Below are 27,880 nucleotides of genomic sequence, written 5' to 3'. Positions count from 1 at the left end.
ACAATTTATCATTACGAATCATTACGAATAATGAAATGAAATTATAACAAAATAATATTTCCAAATTATTATTAAATTTTCCTCAAGAAGGAGGGGTAAATAAATATACAAGTGGTATTTATTTGATGATGAAAAGAAATTTGATAATTTATATTAACACAAATAAATATGTTCAAATTTTATTAAAACCCTATTTAATAATATTTTCAATATATAATTATTGCAGTTAATAAATAAATAATGAATTTAAAATAAACCTGATTTAAACTCTTTTTAGTATTTTGAGTATTATTAAAATAATAAAGAGTAAAAATCAATATATGTATGTATTCATTTAAATTCTAAGTTATTTATGCATTCATAAATTAATTAAATTAAAATCAAACAGCAAATTAAAAATAAAACAGACAACTTAAAAATGAGAATTTTAAAAAAAGTAGACTTGTTTGGCTCACCATTCGCTTTTGAAATGGGAACTGGAAACGATAAAATGAAAACTAGTTTTGGTGGTTTACTAACATTAATAATTATTTCAGTTTCTTTACTATATTTTGGATATCTCAATTATATGTTTTTCGAAGGAAATTTTTAACCAAAAATATCTGCTCAACAAAAAAGACTCACAAAAAATTTTAGTTTACCTATTTTACCAGACTTACTATGGTTTGATATAAGAAATCTAGATACAGACGAAACTTTAATGCAGAAATAAAAATTATTAGGATAGTAATTTATTTCCTACAAAGCCTACCTTTAGTAGAGTGATTCAAAAGGAAACAGAGTTAACGATATCTAAATTCCAGTAGATTTCTGTTAGAACTTAATAACAAATAATGATTAGGTTGATCCTAATTCTTAATGCTTAGATTTTTCAAGTTTGAGTAAGGATTAGGCTAAATTTTAAGTATTCGCTGCTTATGGATTCGATACAAAGATATATATAGAGGTAGATGCAGTATGTAGCGGAGATCTGAATACATGTTTGAATTCTGATCTTTTTGATTAATATGTATTTGGAGATAGCGCATCTTTTATTATGACAGTTAAAGAAGAATAATTTGATTCAGATTAAAAGAAACTAGACATTAAATTAGTGGATCTTTCATGGGATTTAGATCCTAGTTTAATATAAACATCTAAGGTTATTCTTTAATCAACATAAACAACTGTTTAAAGTGGTTTTATCTTATAATAGTAAACTAAATATTTACACTTCTCAGATGTGAACAATAATAATAACTCATATAAAACTAGAGATTCAACTTCTACTATAAAAAAATCTATAATTGCTAGATTTTTTATATCTTTAAGCTCAACATAATACATACAAAATATATAATATGCTTAATACCCTGAAATTTTGGCATAATTTGCTAGTATTCTAAATGTGCTTCTTTTGTTTGGAGTTTTAGGTGCAATTATCGCTAAAACTGATATTTATTAATATTTTATAGACTTTAAACTGAAAGAATATTACAAATTAACAGCTTTCAAAATTTTAAGACAGCAAAATGAAGGAATAGATAAAGGTGATATTACATCTAAAGAAAATAATATCCAAGATTTTAAATTAACCAAAGATAACATTGTTAAATCTCTCAAAGAGCTGGATGAAAAAGATTTCAATAAGGAATTAACAAAAAAATTTAAAGTTTCATTTTTAGAGAGAGCTTTTAGATCATTTATAGGTGTAGAGAAAGAAGATTATATGAAGAAAAAAAGAAGTAATAGAGATTTATATGAAGCACTGTTTTTCTAAGCTTCTCAGTCTTAGGATGTATTTGAATTATAAGCGGAAATAATGAGAATAAAAAAAACCTTAGCTCTCATCTTGACTCCTCAACAATATGCAGCAATAAAGTGTTGTGGAACTAGCTTGAATGACTAGATTCCTTTCTTGCTTCAAAAAAGTGACAATGATGATAACAATTCTAATAAGGTGGTGCCTTAAACTGATAAAAACTCTTTAATCGAATTAGGTGAAATCGGGTCATAAGTTTAGCTTGTTAATGAAAAAAATTTTACTCACATAGAACTGATAGATAAAATAGACTATGATGAATAGTATTTTTAGAGGCAATTAGATAGCTTTTTATAAGAATCTGAAAAAGGATTTATAAATTATGATGAATCATCAAAAAGAATGAATACACGTTTATTAGATTGTTTATATAAAACATATGGGTATTATAATAAGTCTTCATAAAGTATTGATTTATAGTGTTGATTTTTTTTAGTTTTTTTATAATGTATTATACTGACAAATAGAAAAATTTATTAATCTTCAATGAATTAACAATGAATTTAGTTTACAATTTTATTAAAAATAAAATAAAAATTTAAAATGATTTTATTTATTTATTAATTAATTTTAATCAACACATTATATCCTCTAGCATTTAAACCCATATGGAAACTCCAATCACCAAGCTAGATTCATCAATAGTAAAGAAAGGAGAATGATGAGGTCTAAGTGCAATAGTCCCATCATTAATTAATGAATTTTAAGGAGCACTTCCTATACAAAAGTAGCAACTAGGTTTTTATAAGCTGAAAAATGAAAAATCTTCACCAGCTAATCCAAAATCCTTTTTTTTAAGGTTTGATTCTCCAACGACCTTTTTTATACTCTCAATTGCAAGCTCGTAACATTTTTAATCATTTATTGTTGCAGGATATAGCTTTTTAAATACCAAATTGATTTTGCAATCATAAGAAATAGCAAATCCATTGCATAATTAATTCAATCTTTCTTCAAATAAACTCTGTGTTTTCTAATTAAATGATCTAACAGTTCCTATTATTAATTTTATATATTTTTATTTTAAAAACTAAATCGTAATTAATTTGTTAATAGTTTTATTTAATGTTATCACCTTCAATTCTACATTTTGATGCTATTACATTAGCTTGAGTTCCTGATTCTATTTTTCCTATTGATATAGTTCCCGTTTCATATGGTGAAAGATTTCTGCTTGTAATTGTTTACATAGCTGTTACTAATTGACATCCAATTACTACTGCATCCTTAGCATCTTGAGGTGTACTAGCATGGCCTCCTAATCCTTCAATATCAATAAAAATTCTATCAGAATTAGCTGTAATTGGACCAGGAACACATCTTACGTAACCAGGATATTCATAGTTAACTAAATGTGCTCCAAAACACATATCCACATTTGGATTTTCTAAAACATGTTCTTCTATCATCTTTTTAGCTCCTGCAAGTCCTTCTTCAGCAGGTTAAAAGCACAGTTTAACAATACCTTTTTATGATTAGTATTAGTTATAATTTAATTAATTATAAATATATATTAAATACTTTTTTACTAAATTTATAGTGAAATAAATTATGTGTATTAAAATGTTTTTTATTACATTCTAAAAAATATCTATTTAAATAATTATCTTTCTTCTAAAAAAATAAAATATATTACCTTTAATTTTACTCTTCCAAGTAGAAATAATCTTAGCAAATCCAAGTAGCATTGCAACATGACCATCATGACCACAAGCATGATGAATACCTGGTTTCTTACTTGCGTGAGGATCTCCGCTATTTTCGTCAACCTTTAAAGCATCCATATCTGCACGAAAAAGAACACAAGGACCAGGTTAATCTCCTCTCAATATACCGACTACTCCTGTAATTCCAACATTTTTGATAATTTCATATCCTAATTATTCTAATTTTTCAGCTATAAATTTTGATGTTTCAAATTCCTCAAATCCTAGCTCAGGATTCTCATGAATATGTCTTCTAATTTAAATAACTTCTTGTTCTATTTCTAATGCTTCTTTTCTTAATTTTATAGAGTCCATTTTTAGTTAATTCTTTCCTTTCTTTTTCTTTTTGAAATGAAATGTTTTTTTAATTTATATGAAATATTACAAAGTAAAAAGATTATTAATTTTTTATTTTTTTAATAAAGATATGAAAACATATTAAATAATTTTATTTAATGGTTAAGCATTTTAATAATCTATAGAATATTTTAAAGAAATTTGTTTGATGAACATTTTAAGTCATTTATAAATCTAAATATTCTCCTTTTCAATTTTATTTGATTACTTTATCATATGAAAAATTCAATGTATGCAAATTAATATAAAACTAAAAGGTAAGCTCTATAAGCTCTATTTAAAATTTAAATGCCACATATCAAATTAGATAGTAACTTTTATTATAAATTAGAATTAAGGTGACTAAATTTATAGATTGAAAATTGTTACAAATGTCTTGAAAAAATTTAATAACATAACTTATCTTTGAATTTATTTCATGTTAAAATAATTTTTTTTTATTTTATTTATTTAAGTGGAACATTCATTATTTTATTACAAAAAATATAAATTGAAAATAATATTAACTGAATATAAATAGCTTCAAAAAAACTTTATCTACATCATTAATTTTTAAAATATTATTATCAAAATTTATTTAATTCTTTGATTTGGGGCATAAAAACTCTTGAGGTCCATTAATACCTTATTAGGTGATAGTTTTTTTAACTTATTCAGTATTTTATAAATATTTTTTAAAGCATCATTAATTAGATAATTGACATTCTTTAAAAAAGTGATATTCAGTCTGACCCTAATTATATTCCTTTATTTACTATGCTAGAATTAATAAGAATGGCCAGCCAAATTCTAAAGCCGAATGTTCATAATTTAAACCCTAAGCTTTTAGTAAAATAAAAATAGTTATATATTTAAATTAATAATAAAAATGTCACTTTTTATTACCTAAATTATATACAATAATTGAATTTTTATTTTATCATCCCTATTTTTCTCATTCAAGCACATTAGAAATATTCTTAAAATATTTTTAAAATTATTTGCCAAATATTTTTAAATTTCTTTTGATGCAAAGCTAAGTTTTTGATATTTGTTGGTAATTCATAGTTATCATCAAAAAGCTATTTATAAATTGGTGTTTCGCTTTTGTTTTTTTAATTTAGAGTGAGTAATCATAAATATAAGCAAATTATCTAAGCATTTTATTACCCTTTATATAATATCTTAGAAGAATAAAATTAAAATATTAACTTATTTTTGATTTTATGTTAAAACAGAAACCTAAAATAGAATTAATTAAATAATAAAAAAAATTTATATAACACTTTTAATATATTATAATAAAATTTCAAATATATATTACAATTTTTTGTAAATAAATCAATAAATCTAAATCATAAATGATATATTATTTAAAACAGTTATGCTAATTTCTACATTTAATTTCTATTCATTTGCCAACTAGTATAAAAATAATTTATAATAAATAATTAAGTTAATGAATGAATTCTGGCTATAATTTGTTTTCTTTAAAGTTAAAAAGTTAGAATGAATATGCGAGTTTAAATTTTATTAAAATCATGGTAAGATTATCTTTCTGATTTTGTTTTAAAATCAATTAAATTAGTGGCTGAAATAACAAAAAAATTAAATTAACAAAAAAGATTAAGTATTAAGTAGAATTAATTTTTAGAGCAAGAAAAAAGATGTCATTTTTTAAAAAACTAGACATATTCGGTACACCATTTGTATTTGAAATGGGAACTGGAAATGAAAAAATGAAAACAACTTTAGGAGGCCTTCTCTCTTTTGCTGTAATAATAATAGCTATGGTTTACTTTGGTTATCTTAACTATATGTATGGAAGTGGAAATTTATAGCCAAAGATATCATCTTAGTAAAAAAGAATTACTAAAGATTTAATTTTTCCTATAGCAAAAAATTTAATATGGTTTGACATATAAAATAGCGATGATGAATCATATTTAATTTACTAGCAATAGCAGCAAAATTTTTAGCTTATTTCCTATACTGTAAGTCTTTAATAAACTGATAGTAATGGATAATTAATATAACCTAATATACATATCCCTACTAATTTCTGCTCTACATTGACTGATGATCCTGAAGTAGATGGAGAGGCTCAGTGTTTAGATTTCTCAGGTCTTCCTTCAGAAGAAGTAGAGTTTAAGGTCTACGCAGGAAAGGGATATGACACAAAAATATTCATTGAGCTAAATGCTATTTGTACTGGAGATGTCATAACATGCTTGAGTTCTAGTGATTTTTAGCAATATGTTTTTGGTGATACTCAAACTTTTTAATTGAATATTAAAGGGAAATAATTCAACTCAGATAATGATAATTTAGAGACAAAAGTGGAAACTCTATCATGGGATTTAGATCAAACTCTATTAACTACATCTAGAATAACTCTACAAACATCTTAAACTTCTATACAGAGTGGCTTTATTGTACAGCAACCCTAAAAGTATCTTCATCTATCAGATGCAAATAGTAATGATTCGTATAAAACAAGAGCTAACAGCTCCAATTAAAATTTAATTGCAAAATTTGTAATTTCTGTTGATTCAATTTAATATGTACAATCAGTGTAGAATGTGTAATATCCTGAGATTTTAGCACAATTTGGAAGTATTCTTAATGTATTACTACTCTTAAGTATATTAGGAGCAATCATTGCAAAAGCAGATATATAACAGTACTTTATTGATTTGAAGCTAAAAGAGTATTACAAATTAACTGCATTAAAAATTTTAAAGCAGTAATCAGAAAATGAAAATTAAAAAGGAAGTTAGTTAAAAGAAACATCTGCTAGTCAATCTAAACTCACTAAAGATGATATTTTACGATCAATAAAAGAGCTGGAAGAAAATGATTTTAATAAAGAGCTGAAGAAAAAGTTTAATGTTTCTTTTTTTGAGAGAGTGGTTCGATCATTGTTGGGAGAATAAAAAGAAGATTACATGAAGAAAAAAAGAGGCAACAAAGATTTATATGAAGCCTTATTTTTCTAAGCTTCTTAATCCCAAGATGTGTTTGAATTATAGACAGAATTGCTGAGAATTAAAAAGATTTTAGCAATTGCCTTAACTCCTTAGTAATACGCAGCTATTAAATGCTGTGGATCTTCATTGAGTGATCAAATTCCATTTTTACTTGAAAGAAGCAATTAGAATGATATAAAAAAAACTCAAATTAAACCTGAAAAAGAACAGCTTGAAAATTTAGAAATAGAGTCTTAGACTGAACTACTAATGTAAAAACAATATACACATATTGAATTAATTGATAAAATAGACTATGATGATTAATATTTCTAGTTGTAGTTAGAAAAATTCTTATAAGATGCTGAAAAGGGGTTTTATAACTAAGATGAGCATGAAAAGAAAATGAACTAACGTTTAATTGATTGCTTAAAAAAAACATATGGCTTTAATAATTGATTAATTTTTATTTTTTGTTAAATCATTTTATAAAGTAAAATTAAGTTTTTTATTTATTTTACTATGAATTTTAGAGAATTTTAACATATTATTATTTCTTTTAAAAAAATAAATATCTTAGAATCATACATAATCCCACATAAATTGAATGTGAATTTATTTCAAAAAATTATTTTATTCTTTTTTAGGAAACTAATTTTATACATTTTTTTAAAATAAAAATAACTTGCTTGTTGTTTAAAAAGCATTGCTATCTTTTATACTTAGGCTTTAGTAGTTAAAGTACTAATAAATTCATTTTTTTTAATTTTGTTACTTCTTCTTATTTTGTAATAATTTTATTCTATCTAAAAGCTAAATATTAAAAATATCTTTCTTTCATCAAATCAGATGGAATTTTCAAAGTTATGTGTAGTAAGTTATATTTTTTAATTTTTAAAAGCATTTATAATTTATAACTTTTTACTGTTTTACTTTCAAGTTTTTGAAATTGTAGATATAATAAATACGTTTTTAGTATTTTAAAGCTAGGTTAGTTTTATTTAATAAAAATAATTTTAAAAATTCCTAAAATTTATAAAACAAACAAAGCTAATTAAAATCTTTTTTACTAGTAAATTTTACTTAGGTTGAGAAATTTAAAACTAAATGTTAATAAATTCTTTATGATTATTTTATTATATTAAGATATTTTCTATGAATATTTTGAAATATAGCTTTAAAAATTTAATAAATAACACAAAGATAAAAAGAAGAATTTGTACTTATTAAATTATTTGAAAAAAATACACAATATTATCAATAATTTCACATCATATCAGTGATATATTTATTATTTTTATTATTAAAAGATAAAAAACTCTAACTAGTATTAATATTTTTGCTTATTTGGAATAAAAGCTATTCTATTTTACTAATAAATGAAATTTTTTAGATTGTTAAGCCAAATAGAGAGGGTTTTAGAATTTTAATATTAATCAGTTTTAGATTTTTAACTAATTTTTTAGATAAATATTATAGTTTCTTATTAAATGAAAATAGAAAATTTGATATAAAAAATAAAATTCTTTAAAATTTAGATAAAGTTATCTTTATCTATTTTATTTTTATTAGATTTATTATATATTTTATAAAAATATTACTTCAAAATAATTTAGTATATAATTTGAAAAAGGAAATAATTTAATAACAATTCTAAAAATTTTTAATTTATAAAAATGTTTACTATGAAATTTATAAAAAAATGTAATTTTGTACAATAAAAAATGTCAAGTAATAATTGTTATTTATCAAATATTAAAAAGGAATAGTAAAAATATTAGCGTGAGAGTAAAAATTTTTAATAATTTTTGATTGATTATTTTTTATTTTTCAAAAGCTATTTATTACACACAGTTCGATTTATTTATTTATTGTCAATTTTTTAATTTTCAGATGTGTAATTTATATTGCTAATAACTATTTTCCTTGTAAAATTCCAAATAGGCTATATTTTTCTTCTTCAATTTTTATTCATTTATCAAAATATTATATAATTTCTATCAATTTATTTATCTATTTATAAATCTATCCTAATATCAACAATATTTCAAACCGCTTTTCATTGCTAAAAATAATTAGATACACCCAATAGTTAGTTTTGAGAAAAGATTAAATTTCATGAGACTTAGTAACTTGTAGAGTCAACTAATAAGGTTACTTATTAAGTACTCATTCAAATACTTCTGTATCTATAAAATATTTTCATTCAATATTGGTATTATTATATTTAACTTATCTTTCGAACCTATTAAAGATCTTTTTATCCTATTTATTAAATTTGTTAATATACATATTGATGTATATTAGTTATTAAAAAATACATCATAAATTATTATGTAATAGTTAATTTTTATTATAAAAATAGTGATCATCAAGCTCTGAGTGTTTATAAAAATATTTTCATAGTTGTTTAGATTTGTATGGAATGTGCAAAGATGCGTAGTGGTTTTGGTTTTGAGGTATAAATTATTAGAAAAGAAAAAAATTAATATTTATTTAAATAAATTTCTAATGTAAACGCATAATTTCATAGATAAAATAACGCTTTCTTATTAAAAAGTAAAATTGTATTCACATTTTTAAAAATGTAATTGAATAGAAATATATAAAATATGTCATCTAGCATTAAAAAAAAGTTACAATTTCTTTATTCTAATAATAATTTTTATTAATATTAGAATCATAAAAATATTGTCTTTACAGTACTAAGTTAGTAATATTTTAATTTCATCAAAGAATAAAATAAAGCCCACAAATTCAAAAAGAATTACAGAATAAATTTTTCCTCTTTTAAAGGAGGATTATTAAGATTAATAATTAGGTGAAAATTGAAACAGGTAAAAATCAAAAAGAAAGACAGACTTCAGTTTATTGATTAAAAAAAAATAGACATACAACGCATATTAATTATAATCTTTTATTCTGAAGAGATTTCTACAAATTAAAAATAAATTTTTTCTTCTACAGCTTACTATAATTAATAAAAAAAAGCGTAATATAAATTTCTAAAAAAGTAGCAATGAGTTGTTTAAAAAGAGTAGATATTTTTGGATCACCATTTCAATTTGAAATGGGAGTAGGAAACAATAAAAGATAAACGAAGTTTGGGGGGTGCATCTCACTTATTGTTATCCTCGCAGCTTTAACTTATTTTGTTTACCTAAATTACAAATTTGGAGCTGGAGAAATTTAACCAAAAATTACATCATAACTTAAGAAAATAACATCTAATTTCTTCTTACCTATTTAGCCAAATTATATATATTTTGACATTTACAACGACGAGACTTCACAGAATTTATAGCAGTGGTAGAAAGCTGAAGGTTAGGAACTGATAACTTTTCATGCTTACATTTTGTAAAGCGATGATAAAGGAAATACTATACCATAAATTAAAATACCTGTAGATTATTGTTCAAATTTAACTAATGATGAAGAAATAGACCTAACATCTTAATGCTTAGATTTTTCCTCTTTAGACAAAAATATTGCTTAATTTAAAACTTTTTCAAAAAATGGATAAGATACTAGAATTTATATTTCTGTAAATGCAGTATGTAGCTCATCATAGGTAAGTGATTGCCTCTATTCATAGATATTTGAAGATAAAGTCTTTAGTTAGGCAAACTCGTTTTCTTTATCTATAAATACAAAGTAATTTAACACAGATACTCAAAGCCTTGTACCAAAATAGCAGAATATTTTCTTCAATTTAGATCCTAGTTTGTTAACAAATTCTTAAGTTAGTATTTAAATTTCTAAAACTAGTATACAATAAGGTTTCCTCATATCTAAAACAACCGATTATACCCATTTATCAGATGCTTCAAGCTAAGAATCATTTAGGTCAAGAGGAGCTACATCTAGTACTTAAAATACTCCCCTAATAGCAGAATTTTACATCAATATGAGTTCTAATTAGCTAATTTAAACTATCCAATATGCACAATACCCAGAAATATTAGCTTAGTTTGTAAGTATCTTAAATGTTCTTTTGCTTTTGGGAATAATTGGCGGTATAGTCTCCAAAACAGATATTCAATAATATTTTATTGACTTAAAACTAAAAGAATATTACAAATAAACTGCATACAAATTTCTAAAGCAAAATTCATAGAATGAAGAAATTTTATTGCATAGCAAACTGAACAAAGAAGATATTATTAAAGCAAATAAATACATAGAAGAAAAGGACTTGAACGAAGAATTATCAAAAAAATTCAAAGTTTCAATATTTCATAGGATTTTTAGGACAATAATAGGTGAAGAAAAAGAAGATTATAATAACAAAAAAAGAAGTGATAAAGATTTATATGAAGCCTTATTTTTCTAAGCTTCTTAATCTTAAGATGTCTTCGAAATTTAATCAGAGCTCTTGAGAATAAGAAAAATTCTAGCAATGTTAATTACCCCATAGTAATATGCAGCTATTAAATGCTGTGGAGCATCAGTAAGTGATTAAATACCCTTCTTACTTGGAAAAAATTAAAATAGTAAAAACAAAATTGCAAATGCTACAGAAAAATCTTCAAAAAATGACGTTCCCGATATTGAATCATAATCTTCATAGCTATTTAATTTATAGTTTAATTAGATAGAACTCATGGATAAAATAGATTATGACGAAGAATACTTTTAATCCTAGTTAGAAAAATTCATAAAAGATTCAGAGAGAGGTTTTGACAACTATGATGAATAAGACAGGAAAGTAAATCAGCGCTTGCTTGATTGCTTAAATAAAACATACAACTGATAAAATTTGTTTTAAATATTATAAATACTGTAATTGTTAAAGTTGCAAGCAAATTTTTTTTATTTTTGTTACTCTTCGAAATATTATTTTAAATTAAAAATTTTCTAAATGTATTATCAATTATTATAATTGATTTTTATTAAAATTCTTAAATATAAATAATTATTTATAATATTTGTTAGATGAAAGATATTAATTAACTAATATTATTTGAAATTTTATTAAAATGAACTCATAAAATTTATGTTTTTAAATAATGAAGAAATTATTTTTTTATTGTTTTTACTTACTGAAAAGTTAATATCAATCAATGAAAATGAATTTCTAAATTAATGATAATAAAATATTTTAATGAAACATATCATTGATTAATAAATTAAAAAAACATAATATTATAGTAAAATAGTAGTAGATCATGCAAGAATTTACTATTTTTATAATAAATAAAAAAAAAATATAGTTAACTTATTTTATTATCAAGTAAGTGTATTTAAAAAGATTTCATAACAAAGCTTTTTAAATAGTTTAAATTTAGAGAAAGAAACATTTTATCGATATATTATTTTCTCATTTCGAAACTTTTAATGTACACACCAAGCTCTTCTGCCTTAAAATTAAAACCGTATACATAAATTTCAACTGTTCAAAGCAATGATTATTTAAAGACATGTAAAATACTTCTCAAATTCTTATTGAATTATTGGTTGATTTGATGTTCTAAAACTATTGAGAATTTTATATTAAACAATAAAAAGAAAATGAAAGATCTAAACATAATCTGTATTTTAACATACAAGAAAATAAATAAGATGACTATACTGATGAATCACAATTTTAGTCTAACGTAGAGGTATTATTTAAATATCATAAAAACAAAGAAAACTTGGCAAGACTTCGCTTACAAACGTCTAATGATGTAAGAATGAAAAAAGCTAATAAATCTAGAGAAAAGATAAATAATAACAAGGATGAACAAGCTGAACTAGAAGAAACAAAATATTTAAAATATAGCAAAAAGGTAAATACAAATAAATTCAGTTGATGTTTTTTGTAGAAATAAAAGAGACTATTAATAACAACAAAAATAGTTTTTAGTATCTATTTCTTTTCTACTGATGTTAAAAACAATAACTACCTAATTTAATTATAGCAATATCAATTTTTTATTAAAGTAAAAAAAGAGTAGTATTTAAGTTGATTTGATTTCCAATCAAAACTGATTCTTTCTTTAAATATTTTCATTTAAAAATTAAGGAATTTAGGATTAAATCAAGAAATAATTAGATTAAGCCGTTATTAATTAAAGATTAATAAAACAAAATGAACTCTCTGCTTTTATTAAGATAACCTTCTACAAAAGCATAGTTTACAGTAAAATAATAAAAAACTTTTTATTTTTATATACACTGTACTACAAATATTAAATTAATTTACTGGAAATAAATAAATAAGTACGTAGTAGAACCTGGGAATAATTCTGAGCTCATAAAAAAAATATTAATGAAACGTTCCTGGATAACAGAAATGAAGTAGAATTCTACTAGTTGGAATTTTAAATGGAAACCTACAAGCAGTGGTCTGCATTACGATGAATTAACGAAAATAGGAACTAAGAAGCAAAGTACTAATCATATATAATTTCATTCTGAAATTTCCTCAAAAGCTAAATTATTTACAAATTTAACTTACTATGCAAAGGTATGCAATCAACTAATATACTTAATTAAGATATAAATTAAAATCCCAAAAAAATAAATTCTATTTTTTTCCTTTTGATGTAATCAATCCCGAGAATGTCTTTGAGTTTTTTTTAGGCTTATTTATATTTAATTAATTTAAAAATGAATAATCTATTTTTTCAAGAAAATTTTATTTCATTTGCATTCATATTTAGATTATTTTATAAATATTTGTAGACAGTTGATGAATAAGCATAATTTATAATTCCTTCTTCCTTTTTGCTAAACTTAGACTCAGAAAGTCTTACAGATGAATTAGATGAATTTTTTGATCTTTTTTTGACTGTATAAAACTCTACAGCATTAGAAAATATATGGCTCCTTAAACCTACTGATACAAATAGAGGAAGAGGTATAAAACTATTTAATAAGCTAGAATAATTCATGACTTATATGCAAGGCTATGGAAAAAATGGCTTAATTAGAGAAAAATTAATAAAATTGGGAGTAATAAACGAAAATGACATCATTCAAAATTATAAATAAAGCCAAGTATATGAACAATACAATACTAAAAACTTGTAAAATAAAAGTAAAAAAATTGCTGGAGGGAAATAGTTAATAATTTAAAAATATCTAGAAAATCCTTTATTAATTACTAATAGAAAATTTGATATGCGTATATGGGTTTTAATTGATTAAGATCTATAATATTATGTATTTAAGTAAAATTAGTTTAGCTTACTTTTTTATAAGTTTTAATTTACATTAAAAATTAGAGAAGGCTACATAAGATTATCATCAGAGATTTACAATCTAGACTCACAAAACTTAAACAATATATTTATACACTTGACCAATAATGCAGTTTAAAAAACATCTTAAAATTATGGAAAATATGAAAATGGCAATATAATTTCCTATAAATAAATGAAAGTAATTTTTTATTATTATTTGAAATCCGTTTATTTGTTAAGTTATGTATTAACTTATTTAGGATATTCTCAGTGAATAAAAACCAAACATAAGCTTTGATTAAATTCTCAACTAAATTAAATAGTGTATTATGTACTCCATGACAGCAGCTGAAAAAAAGCTAACAAAAAGAGTAAATAATAACACGTTTGAAATATTTGGCTATGACTTTATGGTTGATTAGTAAGGTGAAGTATCTTTGATAGAAATTAATTCAAATCCATGTCTTGAAGAATCTAATTAACTATTATCCACTTTAATACCCAGAATGCTGAGTAAATTAACAAACTATCATTAATCAAATTAAAATTTTTATTCATTTACTTAAATAATTAAGATGATGCATTTAGACTTACAATAGATAAGATATTTAGTGCTAGTACTTCATATAGTGAATCTATTTCCAATAAAAGTAAATCCTTATTTTACATTAGTAGTATTGACTATCCTGTTGAAGGCTATAATAGCTATGAAAATTTATGGTAATATTAATTATTTAAGATATTAAAGATTTATAAATATTTATTAAATAAGGGAGCTCATCGGATAATTAATATGATTTATTTTTAATTAATTAATAAACTAATTTTATTGACTATTTATTTTCTCATTAAATATATTTTATACATACTTTTCAAGCACTCTTTTACTTGTTAATCATCTAATAAACTTTTAGTAAGTTAAACTTAAAAAAAGAATTCTAACATATAAATTATTTGTAATATGTAAAATTTGCTTTAAGTTAATATATATTGTATATAATCAGTAATTAACATATGATTAAAATTAAAACATAATCTCAAAAATTGTAAATTTACAAGATCAAAAATTTAAAAAATAAAATATTTTTGAACAGAAAGTTTAAATAAGATATTACAATAACTAAGAATTTAATTATGATAAAATATTTGAAATATAATTTAAAATAATTTATTTATTGTATATTTTTAATCTTTTAAGAAATCTAATATAAAGTGTCTCTTTTCATTGCTAAAATAAAAATTATTTGTCTTAGGATACAATCAATAGAAATTTAATATCTAAACAAATTTTTTATATACTTAAAGAATTACTAAAGTTTTTAATATTTACTGGAAGTTAAAGCTAAAAATTAATTTGAAATGAATAATATTACACATATGACAGATTTTACTAGCGATGCTATTTTAGTTGATGATACTTTCATAGCATCAAATATAATAAAAGAACCTAAATATGTTAGAACTTGGAGAGTAATTTTGAATAATGAAACATTATCAATCGAGATAGATATCAATTTTGATCTCTTCCCTATGGAACAAGACAAAAAATATTAGGTTATTCTCACTCAATCATTTTTACCAGAGTATAAAAAGAGCTTTTCTTATGCCATGTATGGAAAGATATTTAAAATTGATTTAGAATAAGATTAATATTAAAGCATATATATTTCTTATGGAGGTCTTGTTATGAAAATGAGAGGTAAATTAAATGATATGAGCTAAAGCATAAAAAATGAAACTCGTTGCTATATTTTACTAAGATAAATTTGAATAAAAAACTTTCTTAATTGATTTGGAAGTGCTTTTAAAATTATATATAAACTTTTTTTATGTGTACTATGTAAATATTCTATCACAACTGATTAAAAAATTATAAATTAAATTGATTTTAGTCTTTATCTAAAATTATCATTTTGCTTTTATTTTATAATAAGCTTAAAGCTCTTAAAAATTGATAATTAATTATTTTTATTACTTATTTATTGTTCTAATTATATATTGATGTTAAATATTAAAAATTTGTTTTCTAAATACTATATATTAGCTTTTAATGCTTCTAGAATAAACTCTTTTTTTATTAAAAATCTACACATAAAAATCAAAAAAAAATATCGTGTTTTCTTTATTTTGCAGTTATTATTATTATTTTACTATCGTTCCCGCTCAGATTTTTTAGCTAGCTTGCTAATTTTAAGTTTTTAAATTTGAAATTACAAATAATCAAATAATTTTTAATAAAAAAACATAAACCAAAAAACAAAAAATTCACACTTATCTTGAAAAGACTCAAGCTTGTTCGTAAATGTCATTCCTTCAAGTAGACGAAAACCAGTAATTTCTTAAGATAATTATCCTTTAATAAAAAAAAAAGCATTTATATTTTAATATTCTATTTACTAAACTATTTAAGAATTCCGAGCTTTATGAATGAAAGCAAAAAACGTCAGTCTTGTCCTGCTCAAATTTCTGAACTGTCTCATAGATCCTTTGGAAAATCCTCATAAATTTTAGGGGACACTACAAATATGAGAAGAAGTTTTGTAGAAAGTACTTCAAAAAGTTCATTTTTAAGTGAGAAGAAACTTTCAGCAAGTTCACACTTATCTGAGCGTGAATAAGCCAAATCAGAAATCAGATTTTCCAACAAAAATGATAAACTAGAAGAATCTTAACTTAAAAAGAGTAGTTTGAGCAAATAAGATTATTCTATCATCGAAGAAGATTCTTTGTCTTAGAGAAGTGGTATTCTAAGTAAAGAAAGCTCAGTTAGCAAAAGATTAAGTACAAGTAGCATTAAGGAAGAACTAAATGCAAGTAGTTAAAAAAGCGAATAAGCATCTAATGAATAGATAAGTAAAACAAGCTTTTTACCTCAAAACAAACAATCAAGCAGTCCTCTCAAGAAAATAATACTTTTTGTCTTTATTTGTTTTGTTTGCTTTTTAGCAGTAGCTTCTGCAAAAATTTTTATTTTCAAAGTTTAAGGATAGACAAACTCACTTAATAATAGTGAAGAGATCTTCGTTAAGAATAAATATTTTGGTGAATTGACAAGTGAAAAATAACCAACTGAGCTACAGAATTAAATGTAAATTTAACAAAATGGTAAAGATGAAATATAAGAAGTAGTTGGAGAGGAAGCTTAAGAGCAAACATAGATAGATTTAGAATTAAAATAATAAAACGTATATAATACTAAATACTCAGACCAAAATATTTCATAATTGAGTATGTCAAAGTAAGAAATGCTCATACAAGAGGAATCATAGCTATTCTTTAATAACTTGGTCAAGGTAGTACAAACTGAACGCAGAATTCCTTACTAATAATTTGAAGAATACTTATTAGATAGATGCACTCCTGCTATTTTTGACAAAGTAAAAGAAAGAGTAAATAAAAATAATAAATAATTTTTTTTTACAATTTATTAAATTATTTTTTTATAAAAGATCCAAATTCTTGTTGATGAAAGTGTTAGCATAAAAGAAGAGCTAGACATCTCAAATGGCTCACGCTTCTATGTTAGTCTTGAAAAGAATTGAAATAAATGGCAATCTAAGTTTGATCATCTGATATATAAATACTTCACTAATTAATTAATATACATACACATACACTATAGCTTAAAGCTACTTATCTACTTTACTTACAATATTGTTTTATATTTGTTTATAAAATATTCTATATAGCTTTTTTAGAGAGTTTTTCATTAAAGTAAAATTTTTTTTGAGTCTAAAAACTAATTTTTTTTAATCAGTTTTTTATGATTAAATATATATGATATTATATGTAAACAAATATAAAATCAAAAAAATAGTAAACTTTTTTTTTCTTTATCTTTAGTTGTGTTAATTTAAATGCATTTTTGGCATAGATCGTAATCACATTATTTACACCTAAAAGAATACGATTCTGTATTAGAAAAAACTTTTAAACAGTTATTGCATTAAAGCTAATCATAGTCGCTAGGATTGACTGGATTTAATCCATGTCCATTTTTGCATTTAGTTTTTTAAATTATGCTTTCGCAAGAGGCACATATATCAAAGTTACATACTTCGCATCTTTAAGTATGATTTCCACGATCCAAAGCCCTTTTTAGGCATATATCACAAGTGACTGATACTAATCTCTGTCCCGTAAGTTACTATAGTAAATGCCCTGTAGGACATTTGGTAATTTATTTTTTATTTTAATTTAGTAATTCCTCATGGCTATTCATGCTATGGAAAAGCTCAGAAAATTTTTTCTCAGTTGCTCTTATAAAGTTTAAGAAAGAATCTTAAGAAACATATCCTTTTAATATCTCAGCTACTTATTCTTTAGTCACCATATTATTTATTTATTCTTGTTGCTAAACTATTCTTTCTCTCAAAGCTCTAATACAATTATGATCGCTTTTGTTATCAATTATTTCATAATACTCATCACATTCTAAGCATTTTTTAAATCTCTTTGATTTCTTTTAATTAATAACATCTGGGTTATCTGTTTAATCTTGAATATTTTTCTGTAAATCCTCTTTTTCATTTACAATATCCTATTTATTTTTATTGTCCATTTTAAATTTTTTGCTGTTTGTCTTATTAATTTGCTCAATCAATTAGAAAGTTAATTTATCAATTAAATTATTCAACTTTGTGAGTTAGATTGGATTTGATTATTTTTTTTTGTCACCTACAACAAATTTTAAGAACAGTATTGGTAAAATCTAATAAAAAATATTTAATTATATATTATTAATAATATAATAAAGTCATAGCTTTATAATTAAACAAATATTTCTCTATAATAAATAAACAATTGTTTATTCACAAAAACACTATTATCACCTTTTGTAAGTTTAATATTTAAAAATATTTTAATTTTTTTAATTACCAAAAATATTCATTAAATATATTTGAATTATAATTGTTAGTACCAACAGGTAAAATATATTTGCTTTAATAATTAAACAATAAAAATATCATCATAATTAAGTAAATAAAGGTTTTTTTATTTCAAATTTCTTATAATTTAAGATTTAAAATTTTTTATCAAATAAAATAAAATAAATAGGTTTTATTGTACTTTTTTAGAATGAATGTTGATAAATTTAAAAGTCAAAACCTTATTTTAAATTAATCTAATTTGCTTTTTTAATTTTGATAATTACAAAAAAATATTATTTGGTTAAGAATAGTGTTTCGTTTGCAATAAATTATTTGATAAGTGATTATTTTTACTTAAGATTTTTTTTAAAAACTACTCTTAAATTAATCAACTTACTAATTTTTAATTGATAAATTAAAAAAAATAACTTTAACAATTTTTACTTAAGATCATGAATAACCAGTTTGATAAAAATAAATACAAATTCTATTAATATTTTATGTAGTATAAATATAATTAAATTTATTTATTTATTCAAGATTTTCTTTATGAAAATTCTTATCAAGTAATCTCAATATAATTTAAAATTTTGAGATGTAATTTAGGAATAAAATGTAATATATTTCATATCTATTAATGCTTGTAATGAGGCTTTCTAATAAAATCTTCGGAATTTAATTTCTCTGAATGTCCTAAATTGATAATTTTATATAAAATTTATAAACAATTTTGTTAAGTTACAAACTCATTCTATTAAAATACTTTTTTATGTAAAATTCTAAAAATATTACCTGGGAAATTATAAACTGGACATAGTGGATTGATATGTCTTTTGGTACTAAATTTGTATTTATTTTATTCAGTAGAAGTTCCTTCAATATCGCTAATATTTAATGGGTTTTTTAACTATCTTCTTTACTGTTTTTAATTAAATTATGATAACTTAGCTTAAGATGTAATTTAAAAATAATTTTACATCCATAAAATATCTTTTTTCATTTCCTGAATTAACCCAAGCTAATTCAATATCCCTATTAAAATTGCTTTGCCTTTACTTAAAACATATTTTAGGCTTTTTTGTAATTGATTCAGTCCCCTCTATGTATCCATAGTTTTTTCTAAATTATTATTTTAGGTCAAATTATAAATATTTTATATTATTCAAATTTTACTCATATGGGATATCATATCTTGGTTCTAAAGGATTTGTAGATCTATTTCTCTTGTGTATACCATCTTTGTTGATATCTTATACATCGTATTAATAGTTAGGTTTTGAAAGTATTCTTCTTTGTCTTGTTTTGCTTCCTTCAATTTCTGTGTATGGATCTTTATTCCTTTAATAATTCCAGTTTCTAGGCTTAGCAGAAGTGCCCTCTATATCTTTGACATTCAAGCTATCTCTAATGAATGTTGTATTTATAGATTGTTAAGATTAATTTAGATTATTAAGTGAGGGTAATTTATATTCGGGCATCAAAGGGTTTGTCTTTCTCTAACAAGAGCTTGCAAACCTATTTTTGCAAGGAGAAGCTCCGACTATATCATCTGTCCTCATAAAATAATAGCCTCTTTATGTTTTTGGGTCTACATCTATACATTTATAATTTTAGTGATAAATTATAACTAGAAAATGTTTAAGTGATATTTTACTTGGCTTTTTAAGCTAAACACTATATGTCTACTCAATACCTATAATATTTCAATTTTTACTGAATTCTACAACTTCAAAAATTCAATTACCTTATGAGCTTTACAAGAAAGAATTGTTAGTTTCTTAACCTAAAATTACACTCATTAATATTTATTTATTTATAAGTTTTTTAATGGGTTTTATAATTATTTAATATTAAATACCTTCAATAGATTAATTTATTGTTGAATAAAAACCATTCAATTTGTAATTTATTACTAATATTAAATTTATTAAAATAATTTGATCTTTCTTTATCCAATAAATATTATTTTCAATTAAAATAAATGTTAATCTTTAACAATTACATTTATATTTTATTATTATAAAATAAATATTTTTTATAAAGTATAAATTAAATAATTTTAAACGGTCTAAATAATTGAAAGATATAATATTTTATCTCTTTAAATAAAAATAATTAAAAGAGACAAAATGATAGATAATATATTTTTTTTGCTTTCTACCTCAATTATATTTGTTTATACATAATTTTTATAGATTTTGATAAAGAATCAATAAGTCTAGACACATATTAAAAAAGATTTGATTTAAATTATCACCTTAGTTTGTATTCTTAATAACTTGAAGTATTGATTTTAATATTAATTAATTGTATATTATAGGATTTATTTATTTATTATTTTGAAAGATGAACAATAACGAAAGACCTCTTTATATGACTGATTAGCAGCATGTATCTATTAAAAATAACTTATACCATGCTATTAAAAGAAATGATTTAGAAAAAGTTAGGAAAATGATAAGGTTATTTTAGATTGAACCAGGAGAGGAGATATCTACATTCGGCAATTAATGGACTCCTATTCATTATGCTATTTTCTTTAAATCATCTAAAATATTAGAGTTTTTGATTTAGTTAACTTATTTAAAAAATAAAAATAACATAGAAAAATATATTTAAATAATGAATATGCCAACAAAATCTGGACATAGTCCTCTTATGGTTGGAGCAGTTTATGATACTGTTGATTGCCTGAAAATTTTATTTCAATATGGTGGTTTATAACTGTTTAAAAAGGATTGCTCAGCTATGGATTGCATAAAACTAGCAATAAAGTATGATTCTAAAGATGCAAATGACTTTATACAAGATAAAATTGCTTAAAATAATTTTTAAGAATTTTTAGAGGTAAATCTAGATGCTTTCAAGTAGGTTCCTGATCTAAAAACACTTTTGCATTAACGTTACGAAGTTTAAATGCCTGAAGAATTAGTTCTATAAAATAGAGATATTTTACTTTATGGTGAACCAATTAGTTGCATTATATGTCTTTAAAATACTGGGTTTCTTAAATATTCAAATTGCTGTGGATAACCCCTTCATCAGCATTGTCATGCAGAAAAAATAATACAGTGTCCTCTTTGTAAATCAAATAATTTCTACTTAATATCAGAAGTTTTACATCCAAACAGAGCTTTCACATTCAACCCAAACTCAGATTACATCAAAGTTTAGTAAGACAACACCTAAAATAAGCAAGAAAATAATTTGTAATAAACTTAATTAAATAGTCAATAGAATGGATTAATATAGCATTTAACTAATCCATAGTAAGATGAAAATAGTGAAAATTAATAATTATAGTTAAAAGAGAATATTAATTGTAAATTAAATACTGTTAATAAAGATGAATCATCCAATAATATTAATAAAGATGAATCATCAAATAGTATTAATAAAGATGAATCATCCAATAATCTTGATAAAGATGAATCAGGTTAAGCATGTAATATTATTAACAAAGAAAATCAAATCAACAATAAAAATTAATGAAAATTGAATAATAAGATTTGTAAATAATATATTTATTAAATAATATATAAACAAATATTATAAAATTAATAAATTAATAAATGTTTTATTTTAATTTTACTTATTAACTTTCTCCAGCTATCATTATAACTTTTAAAGTGTATTCATTTTTATGGTATGCTATTTATTTGATGTAAATCAATAAGTACTAAAAAAAGACCAAATAAGATAAAATACAGAATTTCTTAAAGATATATTTTCTACTTAAAAAGAAATGATGTTATTTAATCATATCATAATAAATCAATATAAAATATTTTATTTATAAATTATTTTGAATATGGTATAAATTTGATGTAGTATAGGAAAGAGGGTAGTATTTTCAATAGTTACTAAGGATATTTTTATTTATCCTTTTCTCATTTATTTAAAATTGTATAATTTAAAAAATAATTGTGAAAACCTGTAAGTTCTGGTTAATTATCACCAAATTTTGTTACAACCCTAAATTTCAAAAATGATTTCAAATTTTCATTTTTTATAAAAGGGATAGTATTCAAGAGGGGTTATTATCCAAAGGAATAGAATAATTATTTTAAAAGTAAACTATTTTAATTATAAAGATATTTTATTATTAAATTTAATAATTAATTGACTTCTAAAATTTTGAATATTTTTTAAGCTAAAATATAAATATGATAAAAAGAATTAAATTTGAATAAGAAAAAGTAAACAAAAACTAAGAAGATGAAAACAACTAACTACCATTGAAATTTTTAATAAGAATTAAATTAATTATCAAATTATTTCTAACAAGTAAATTATAGTTGTTAAAAAATAAAATTTCTTAATAATTCTAATCATTAAATCATTAGATATAAAATAAGAAATTAATAAACTATCAAAGATATATTTGTAGTATATATTTCTAATGAGTTTTAAAAATTATTACAAAGAGATTATCATCAACTTCTAGACAGAAAGAAATGATGATTAAACAAATTTAGAGAGTCATCCCTAAGATAATTAGTAATAATAATAGAAAATCAATATTTAGAGCCAAAATATATAGATATCAAACAATAGTCTACCTACCAAAAGCTCTCCCCTTTCTCGATAAAAAATTGATGATTAATAGAATTCGCCTTTTTCATTTAGCTAAAAGCAGCATAATAAGACTTATAGTTTAGCTAAAAATATGTCATAATCATCTCTGAGCTCACAAAAAAATTAATCAGTTAATTTTACTGAAGTAGTTGATGGATTAGGCAAATAAAATATTGGGTCTTAAAGTCAGAAAAACCTAAATATTTTATAAAATAATAGTAACGATTTTGTGCAAAATAATAAAAGTATTTAGAAAAATGATAAAGCATAATAAGGATAATAAAATATATATCAATTTTAGTTTTAGTAAAAGCTAGAGAGGGTAAGGGAAGACTTTGACTTGAATAATTAGGAATATAAAAAGGAATTAGTTGAAGTAAATAAAAAAAAGCCTTCTCCAATAAAACTAAGTCCTACTTCAAAACCTCATATAAATGCATAATAATACAAATAAGTCAGCGATTTTAACTAAAATACTTAAAATGGAAACAATAAGCATCAAAAAAATAATAGCTACTTCCAATAATTCGAAACATTTTCTGCAAAAAATGAATCCTAAGAATTGAGTAACAAAAGCTCAAATTTATTAGAGAATTCTTAAGATAATGTTAGAGAATAAAGGCTTATTAACTTACAAAAAAAATATATTGAAAATTATGATAATGAGAATAATTAGATTAACAGTGATAAGTTTACAGTTGATTCCAGTATATCAAGCAATCTCAGGTTAAGTGATTAAAATATTTAAGGAAAATACACATTCCAAAAAAATGTTTAAAATTAATTAGAGAGTCCTCAAAAATTCTAAGATTCAAGCATAGATACTGCTCGTAATACAATAAAAACAAAAAGCATAACAAATAACTTATAATTTAAAGATCCAATTAATAATGTTCATGAAAAGTCTACATGCAGGAATAATTATAAAAATAATAAAGAAGATTTTATTTAGTTTAACACTGATTTTAGTCATCACTTAGATTAAAATAGGAAAACATCTTCTGTGAATAAAAAATAAATTGAATAAAATTCAGATCAGTAAAGCAATTAAGGATAAATATGTTCAGATGACCAATCTTACATTAAAATTCAATATGATAATTAAAATTTCTAAGATAAATATGCAGAAAAAGAAAATAAAAATTAACTTTTCAAGTCTAAGTCTCTTTCAAAAAAAGAAAATTAAATTGAAGAGTAATTAGATCAAAAAAATAGGCAATAAGAAGCTCTCAAAGCTTTTGAAAGTTAAAGATAAAGCGATCTATAAATATTTATAAATGAAAATCTACTATTACAATAAGAACTTAATTTTTCCAGGTAAAATCTAAAGGAAACTATTGAACATTATGAGAGACAAACAGACTATTATAAAGATGAAATTGAAAGACTAAAACAGCACTTAAAAATTCAAGAGCTAAACTAACAAGATTTAAACATTTAAAACGAATTAAGAAATCAAGAATTGCTTCTTCATTAACAGCTAGAGGTTGAGGCTCATAAACAAGGAAAAAATGAATAGTTGTTGTAAATAATTAAAAAAATATAGTAAATTGATGTACGTACAGAATCAGTAAATTATTTTACATAACATTATTATAATTGTATTTGTTATAATTTTTAATTAAATATAGATATTTTCCCATAAGCTTGAGCAAGAGAGAAGAGAAAAAGAAGAGATTATTGAGAAAAATATGATACTTTAACAGTAAATTTAAGATCTTCAAAATAGCTTAGATTATTGCAGAGATTACTTTAGAACATCTTAAGATGCATAAATGAAAGAAAAACTCGAGTTAAATTAGTCAATTAGAATTGAATTGGAAGCTAAAAATTAATAAATTATTGAAGAAAGGAGATAACATAAGCAGCAGCTAAATTTAATTAATGAAGAAATCAAAAGATAAACAGAAGAACATTAAAAATACATAGAATAAACTGAATAGTAAATAGCTAACATAGAAAATTTTTACAAAAAATAACTTGATGATTTCAAAAGAACATATGAAATATCTATATAGAAAACAAAGTGTATTACAGATGAGTTTGATAGACTAGTGCAGGAATCTAATAAGTAAATTTTAATTTTTAATTTTAATCTTATTTTATTTTTTTTATATTTATTTTAGAAACAAAGAATTACTTTAGAATTGCTAGAGGTAACTAAAGAGCTGTGAGATTAGAAATTCCTAACTTGCTGAAAAAAATATTTAGTTTAACAATAAAATAGTAGAAATTAATAATATTCTAATGGAAAAAGAACAGGAAAAAGATGCAATGCTTAAAGAAATTAATCAACAAGCATTCAGTTTAGATGAGAAAGAAAAATTAATTGACAAACTTTAATAGGAGGAAGAAGATTATAAAAAACTTTAATTTTCATTTAAAGTAGAAGCAAAAAGACTTCAAGAACAATAAGAGTAATTAGATAATCTTATATCTACTTGCTCAAATCAGCTTGAAGAAATTGAATAATTAAAAATAAATTTGGATTAGAAATCATAAGAAAATAAAGTTATCAAAGAAGAATTTGAAGCTTTTTTAGAAAAAAATTCTAAAGTGAATGATTTGAGTATTGAACATTAAAAGTAAAAGTAGAATTTAGAGCAGTAAATTATTTAACTGAGACTAACAAACGAAGGACTTTCTGCAAAGAACTAACTTTTAGAGCAATAAACTTAAAAGTTAACTTTAACCTCACAAAATCTATAATTGTAATTAGAATAAAAAGAGGAACTATTAAATAAATTAACTAGGAAAGAAGAAAAAAATAATAGAAAGTATTAAGAAAATATTATGGTATTAAAATCAGACATTGAATAATTATAAATATCAGATAAATAAAAATCAGAAGAAAATGCTAAATTGAAGCTCAAAGTAAAAAAAATTGAAAACGAAAGTTTTCTTTAGCTAGAAGAGTTTAAAAATCAGCTTGAATCTTATTACAACAATTTAATTATAGTAAGATTATTTTATTCTATTATTTTTTATTTCACTTAATTAAATTTACTAGTACTTGTGTCTTAATTATCCTACTCTAAAATGGCCTTTTCTTATTATTATTTGCTTTTTTTAAATTAAAAATTTCATTAACTAAGGGGTTGCTACCTAGTACTCTATTCATTTTCATTCAAAATAACATATGAATAATAAATCAGTATTAAGTACTGATTCCGTCCAAATGGAAAATACTAGGTAGCTACTCCCAATCTCCCCCATAAAAGAGTAAAGAGATACAAAAAAATTTGCTTTTTACTATGATCTAAAAAAATAAGTATTTGTATTTGTAGATAAACACTTGAGTAACTAAATATATTTTTTATTTCATCAAAAAAGTAGTAGGTTGCTTTTATGCTATTTCTTATTTTTTTTCTTCATTTTTTCTATAAATTTTATTTTTTTGTAGTCAAATTAAAAAATATGTTTTATACTAAAATGTATATTTATAGGCACAAATAATTCAATATAAAATAATTGTTTTTTTAATTAATATTATTTCATTTTTATTATTTATAGAAATATTAAGGAGATAATAATAGTGAAACATAAAAGGAATAATTATAAAATGAAATTCTTTCTCTTAAGAAAAAAATATGCAACCTAGAAAGTGATTATTCGTTATCAATCTTAGAAAATTAAAGACTCTAAAGAGATCTGTAAGAAAAAAATGACGAAATAGAAATCCTATTTAATCGTCTGAAGGAAATAGAAATACTAAAGTCTCAATTAAGTTTACAGTTACAAGAAGTAGAAATGTAGCGCAAAAATGACATCGTAAGCTTTTCATCTTATTTTGAATATTTAAACAAATTACTTTTATAATAAAGGAATCCTCTCAGAAAATTTATGAATGATTAGAAAAATTGCATTTAAATTATTAATTAATTTTTTCAAGTTAAAATTTGATAATATATCTATAAGGAACATACTACAACATATACAATAATTAAAAAATTTAAAATGAGGAACTATTAAAAATAATGAATAAATAATTATTTTATTTTAATATTACCTTATCATACACATATATATAATCTGTATCACATAAAAATTTATAAATAATATCTAAAAAATATTTATTATCAAATAATATTTATTCTGGAAAACATTTAGATTTAAGATATAAGTAAGATTCTAGTAATATTACTTTACTTTCTTTATGAAATAGAACATTTAATGAAGTATAAAAAAATAAAAAATAAAATTAAAAGCATACTAAATAAAGTAAAAAAAAGAGTTTATAGAAATAATTTACTTAATTTTAAAACTTTAAAGATATTCAAATGAATGATAAACCTTTGATGTTATAATTAGATAAAAGTAATAGATTTAAATTATAACAACAAATTATGATACTTTGTTTCTTTGTTTACTTTTATTTAAAAAATGTGTGAAAATTGATATCCAGTTTACAGACTTCTTTTTTCAAGTATAAAAATAAGGATTTGGATAT

At 22.2% G+C, this 27,880-nt stretch overlaps 11 protein-coding genes across 11 annotated transcripts; 8 read left to right on the top strand and 3 right to left on the bottom strand. All coding sequences in view use genetic code 6, as the record gives it.

Moving 5' to 3' along the window:
- The first annotated feature begins 349 nt into the window (after nt 1-349).
- On the top strand, nt 350-2,898 carry TTHERM_00475270 (transmembrane protein, putative). The gene has a single exon (XM_001024009.2). It carries the CDS (start codon nt 353-355, stop codon nt 2,225-2,227), a length of 1,875 nt encoding a protein of 624 aa, XP_001024009.2. The 5' UTR covers nt 350-352; the 3' UTR covers nt 2,228-2,898.
- Nucleotides 2,376-3,822, bottom strand: TTHERM_00475260 (amidohydrolase; the record flags this gene model as incomplete). Its single annotated transcript, XM_001024008.2, has 3 exons — nt 2,376-2,797; nt 2,877-3,266; nt 3,438-3,822. 3 exons carry the CDS (start codon nt 3,820-3,822, stop codon nt 2,376-2,378), a joined length of 1,197 nt encoding a protein of 398 aa, XP_001024008.2.
- A 1,688-nt stretch (nt 3,823-5,510) lies between these two features.
- TTHERM_00475250 (transmembrane protein, putative) lies at nt 5,511-7,271 on the top strand (the record flags this gene model as incomplete). Its single annotated transcript, XM_001024007.2, has 1 exon — nt 5,511-7,271. One exon carries the CDS (start codon nt 5,511-5,513, stop codon nt 7,269-7,271), a length of 1,761 nt encoding a protein of 586 aa, XP_001024007.2.
- A 2,560-nt stretch (nt 7,272-9,831) lies between these two features.
- On the top strand, nt 9,832-11,565 carry TTHERM_00475240 (transmembrane protein, putative; the record flags this gene model as incomplete). The annotated part of the gene is made up of 1 exon (XM_001024006.1): nt 9,832-11,565. One exon carries the CDS (start codon nt 9,832-9,834, stop codon nt 11,563-11,565), a length of 1,734 nt encoding a protein of 577 aa, XP_001024006.1.
- Nucleotides 11,566-12,149: 584 nt separating this feature from the next.
- On the top strand, nt 12,150-14,778 carry TTHERM_00475230 (tubulin-tyrosine ligase family protein; the record flags this gene model as incomplete). The annotated part of the gene is made up of 9 exons (XM_001024005.2): nt 12,150-12,234; nt 12,321-12,583; nt 12,820-12,936; nt 13,018-13,263; nt 13,482-13,969; nt 14,024-14,180; nt 14,242-14,494; nt 14,557-14,701; nt 14,754-14,778. 9 exons carry the CDS (start codon nt 12,150-12,152, stop codon nt 14,776-14,778), a joined length of 1,779 nt encoding a protein of 592 aa, XP_001024005.2.
- A 580-nt stretch (nt 14,779-15,358) lies between these two features.
- On the top strand, nt 15,359-15,751 carry TTHERM_00475220 (RNA polymerase rpb8; the record flags this gene model as incomplete). Its single annotated transcript, XM_001024004.1, has 1 exon — nt 15,359-15,751. One exon carries the CDS (start codon nt 15,359-15,361, stop codon nt 15,749-15,751), a length of 393 nt encoding a protein of 130 aa, XP_001024004.1.
- Nucleotides 15,752-16,283: 532 nt separating this feature from the next.
- On the top strand, nt 16,284-17,523 carry TTHERM_00475210 (transmembrane protein, putative; the record flags this gene model as incomplete). The annotated part of the gene is made up of 3 exons (XM_001024003.3): nt 16,284-16,312; nt 16,392-17,370; nt 17,431-17,523. The coding sequence occupies 3 exons, from the start codon at nt 16,284-16,286 to the stop codon at nt 17,521-17,523; spliced, it is 1,101 nt and encodes a 366-aa protein (XP_001024003.1).
- Nucleotides 17,524-17,786: 263 nt separating this feature from the next.
- TTHERM_00475200 (hypothetical protein) lies at nt 17,787-18,542 on the bottom strand (the record flags this gene model as incomplete). Its single annotated transcript, XM_001024002.1, has 1 exon — nt 17,787-18,542. The coding sequence occupies one exon, from the start codon at nt 18,540-18,542 to the stop codon at nt 17,787-17,789; it is 756 nt and encodes a 251-aa protein (XP_001024002.1).
- Nucleotides 18,543-19,477: 935 nt separating this feature from the next.
- TTHERM_00475190 (hypothetical protein) lies at nt 19,478-20,753 on the bottom strand (the record flags this gene model as incomplete). Its single annotated transcript, XM_001024001.2, has 6 exons — nt 20,597-20,753; nt 20,507-20,545; nt 20,026-20,446; nt 19,830-19,971; nt 19,645-19,771; nt 19,478-19,545 (listed from the first exon to the last, which is right to left on the bottom strand). Exons 1-6 carry the CDS (start codon nt 20,649-20,651, stop codon nt 19,478-19,480), a joined length of 852 nt encoding a protein of 283 aa, XP_001024001.2. The 5' UTR covers nt 20,652-20,753.
- Nucleotides 20,754-21,198: 445 nt separating this feature from the next.
- Nucleotides 21,199-22,344, top strand: TTHERM_00475180 (ankyrin repeat protein; the record flags this gene model as incomplete). Its single annotated transcript, XM_001024000.1, has 1 exon — nt 21,199-22,344. The coding sequence occupies one exon, from the start codon at nt 21,199-21,201 to the stop codon at nt 22,342-22,344; it is 1,146 nt and encodes a 381-aa protein (XP_001024000.1).
- Nucleotides 22,345-23,161: 817 nt separating this feature from the next.
- Nucleotides 23,162-27,281, top strand: TTHERM_00475170 (hypothetical protein; the record flags this gene model as incomplete). The annotated part of the gene is made up of 5 exons (XM_001023999.2): nt 23,162-25,000; nt 25,062-25,501; nt 25,557-26,388; nt 26,944-27,201; nt 27,255-27,281. The coding sequence occupies exons 1-5, from the start codon at nt 23,255-23,257 to the stop codon at nt 27,279-27,281; spliced, it is 3,303 nt and encodes a 1,100-aa protein (XP_001023999.2). The 5' UTR covers nt 23,162-23,254.
- Between the last annotated feature and the right edge of the window lie 599 nt (nt 27,282-27,880).

This window comes from Tetrahymena thermophila, assembly GCF_000189635.1.
Source record: "Tetrahymena thermophila SB210 genomic scaffold scf_8254403, whole genome shotgun sequence".
In the NCBI taxonomy this organism is placed as follows: Eukaryota; Ciliophora; class Oligohymenophorea; order Hymenostomatida; family Tetrahymenidae; genus Tetrahymena; species Tetrahymena thermophila.
Note: the sequence above shows the minus strand (reverse complement) of the source record. Positions and strands in the feature narration are given on the sequence as shown.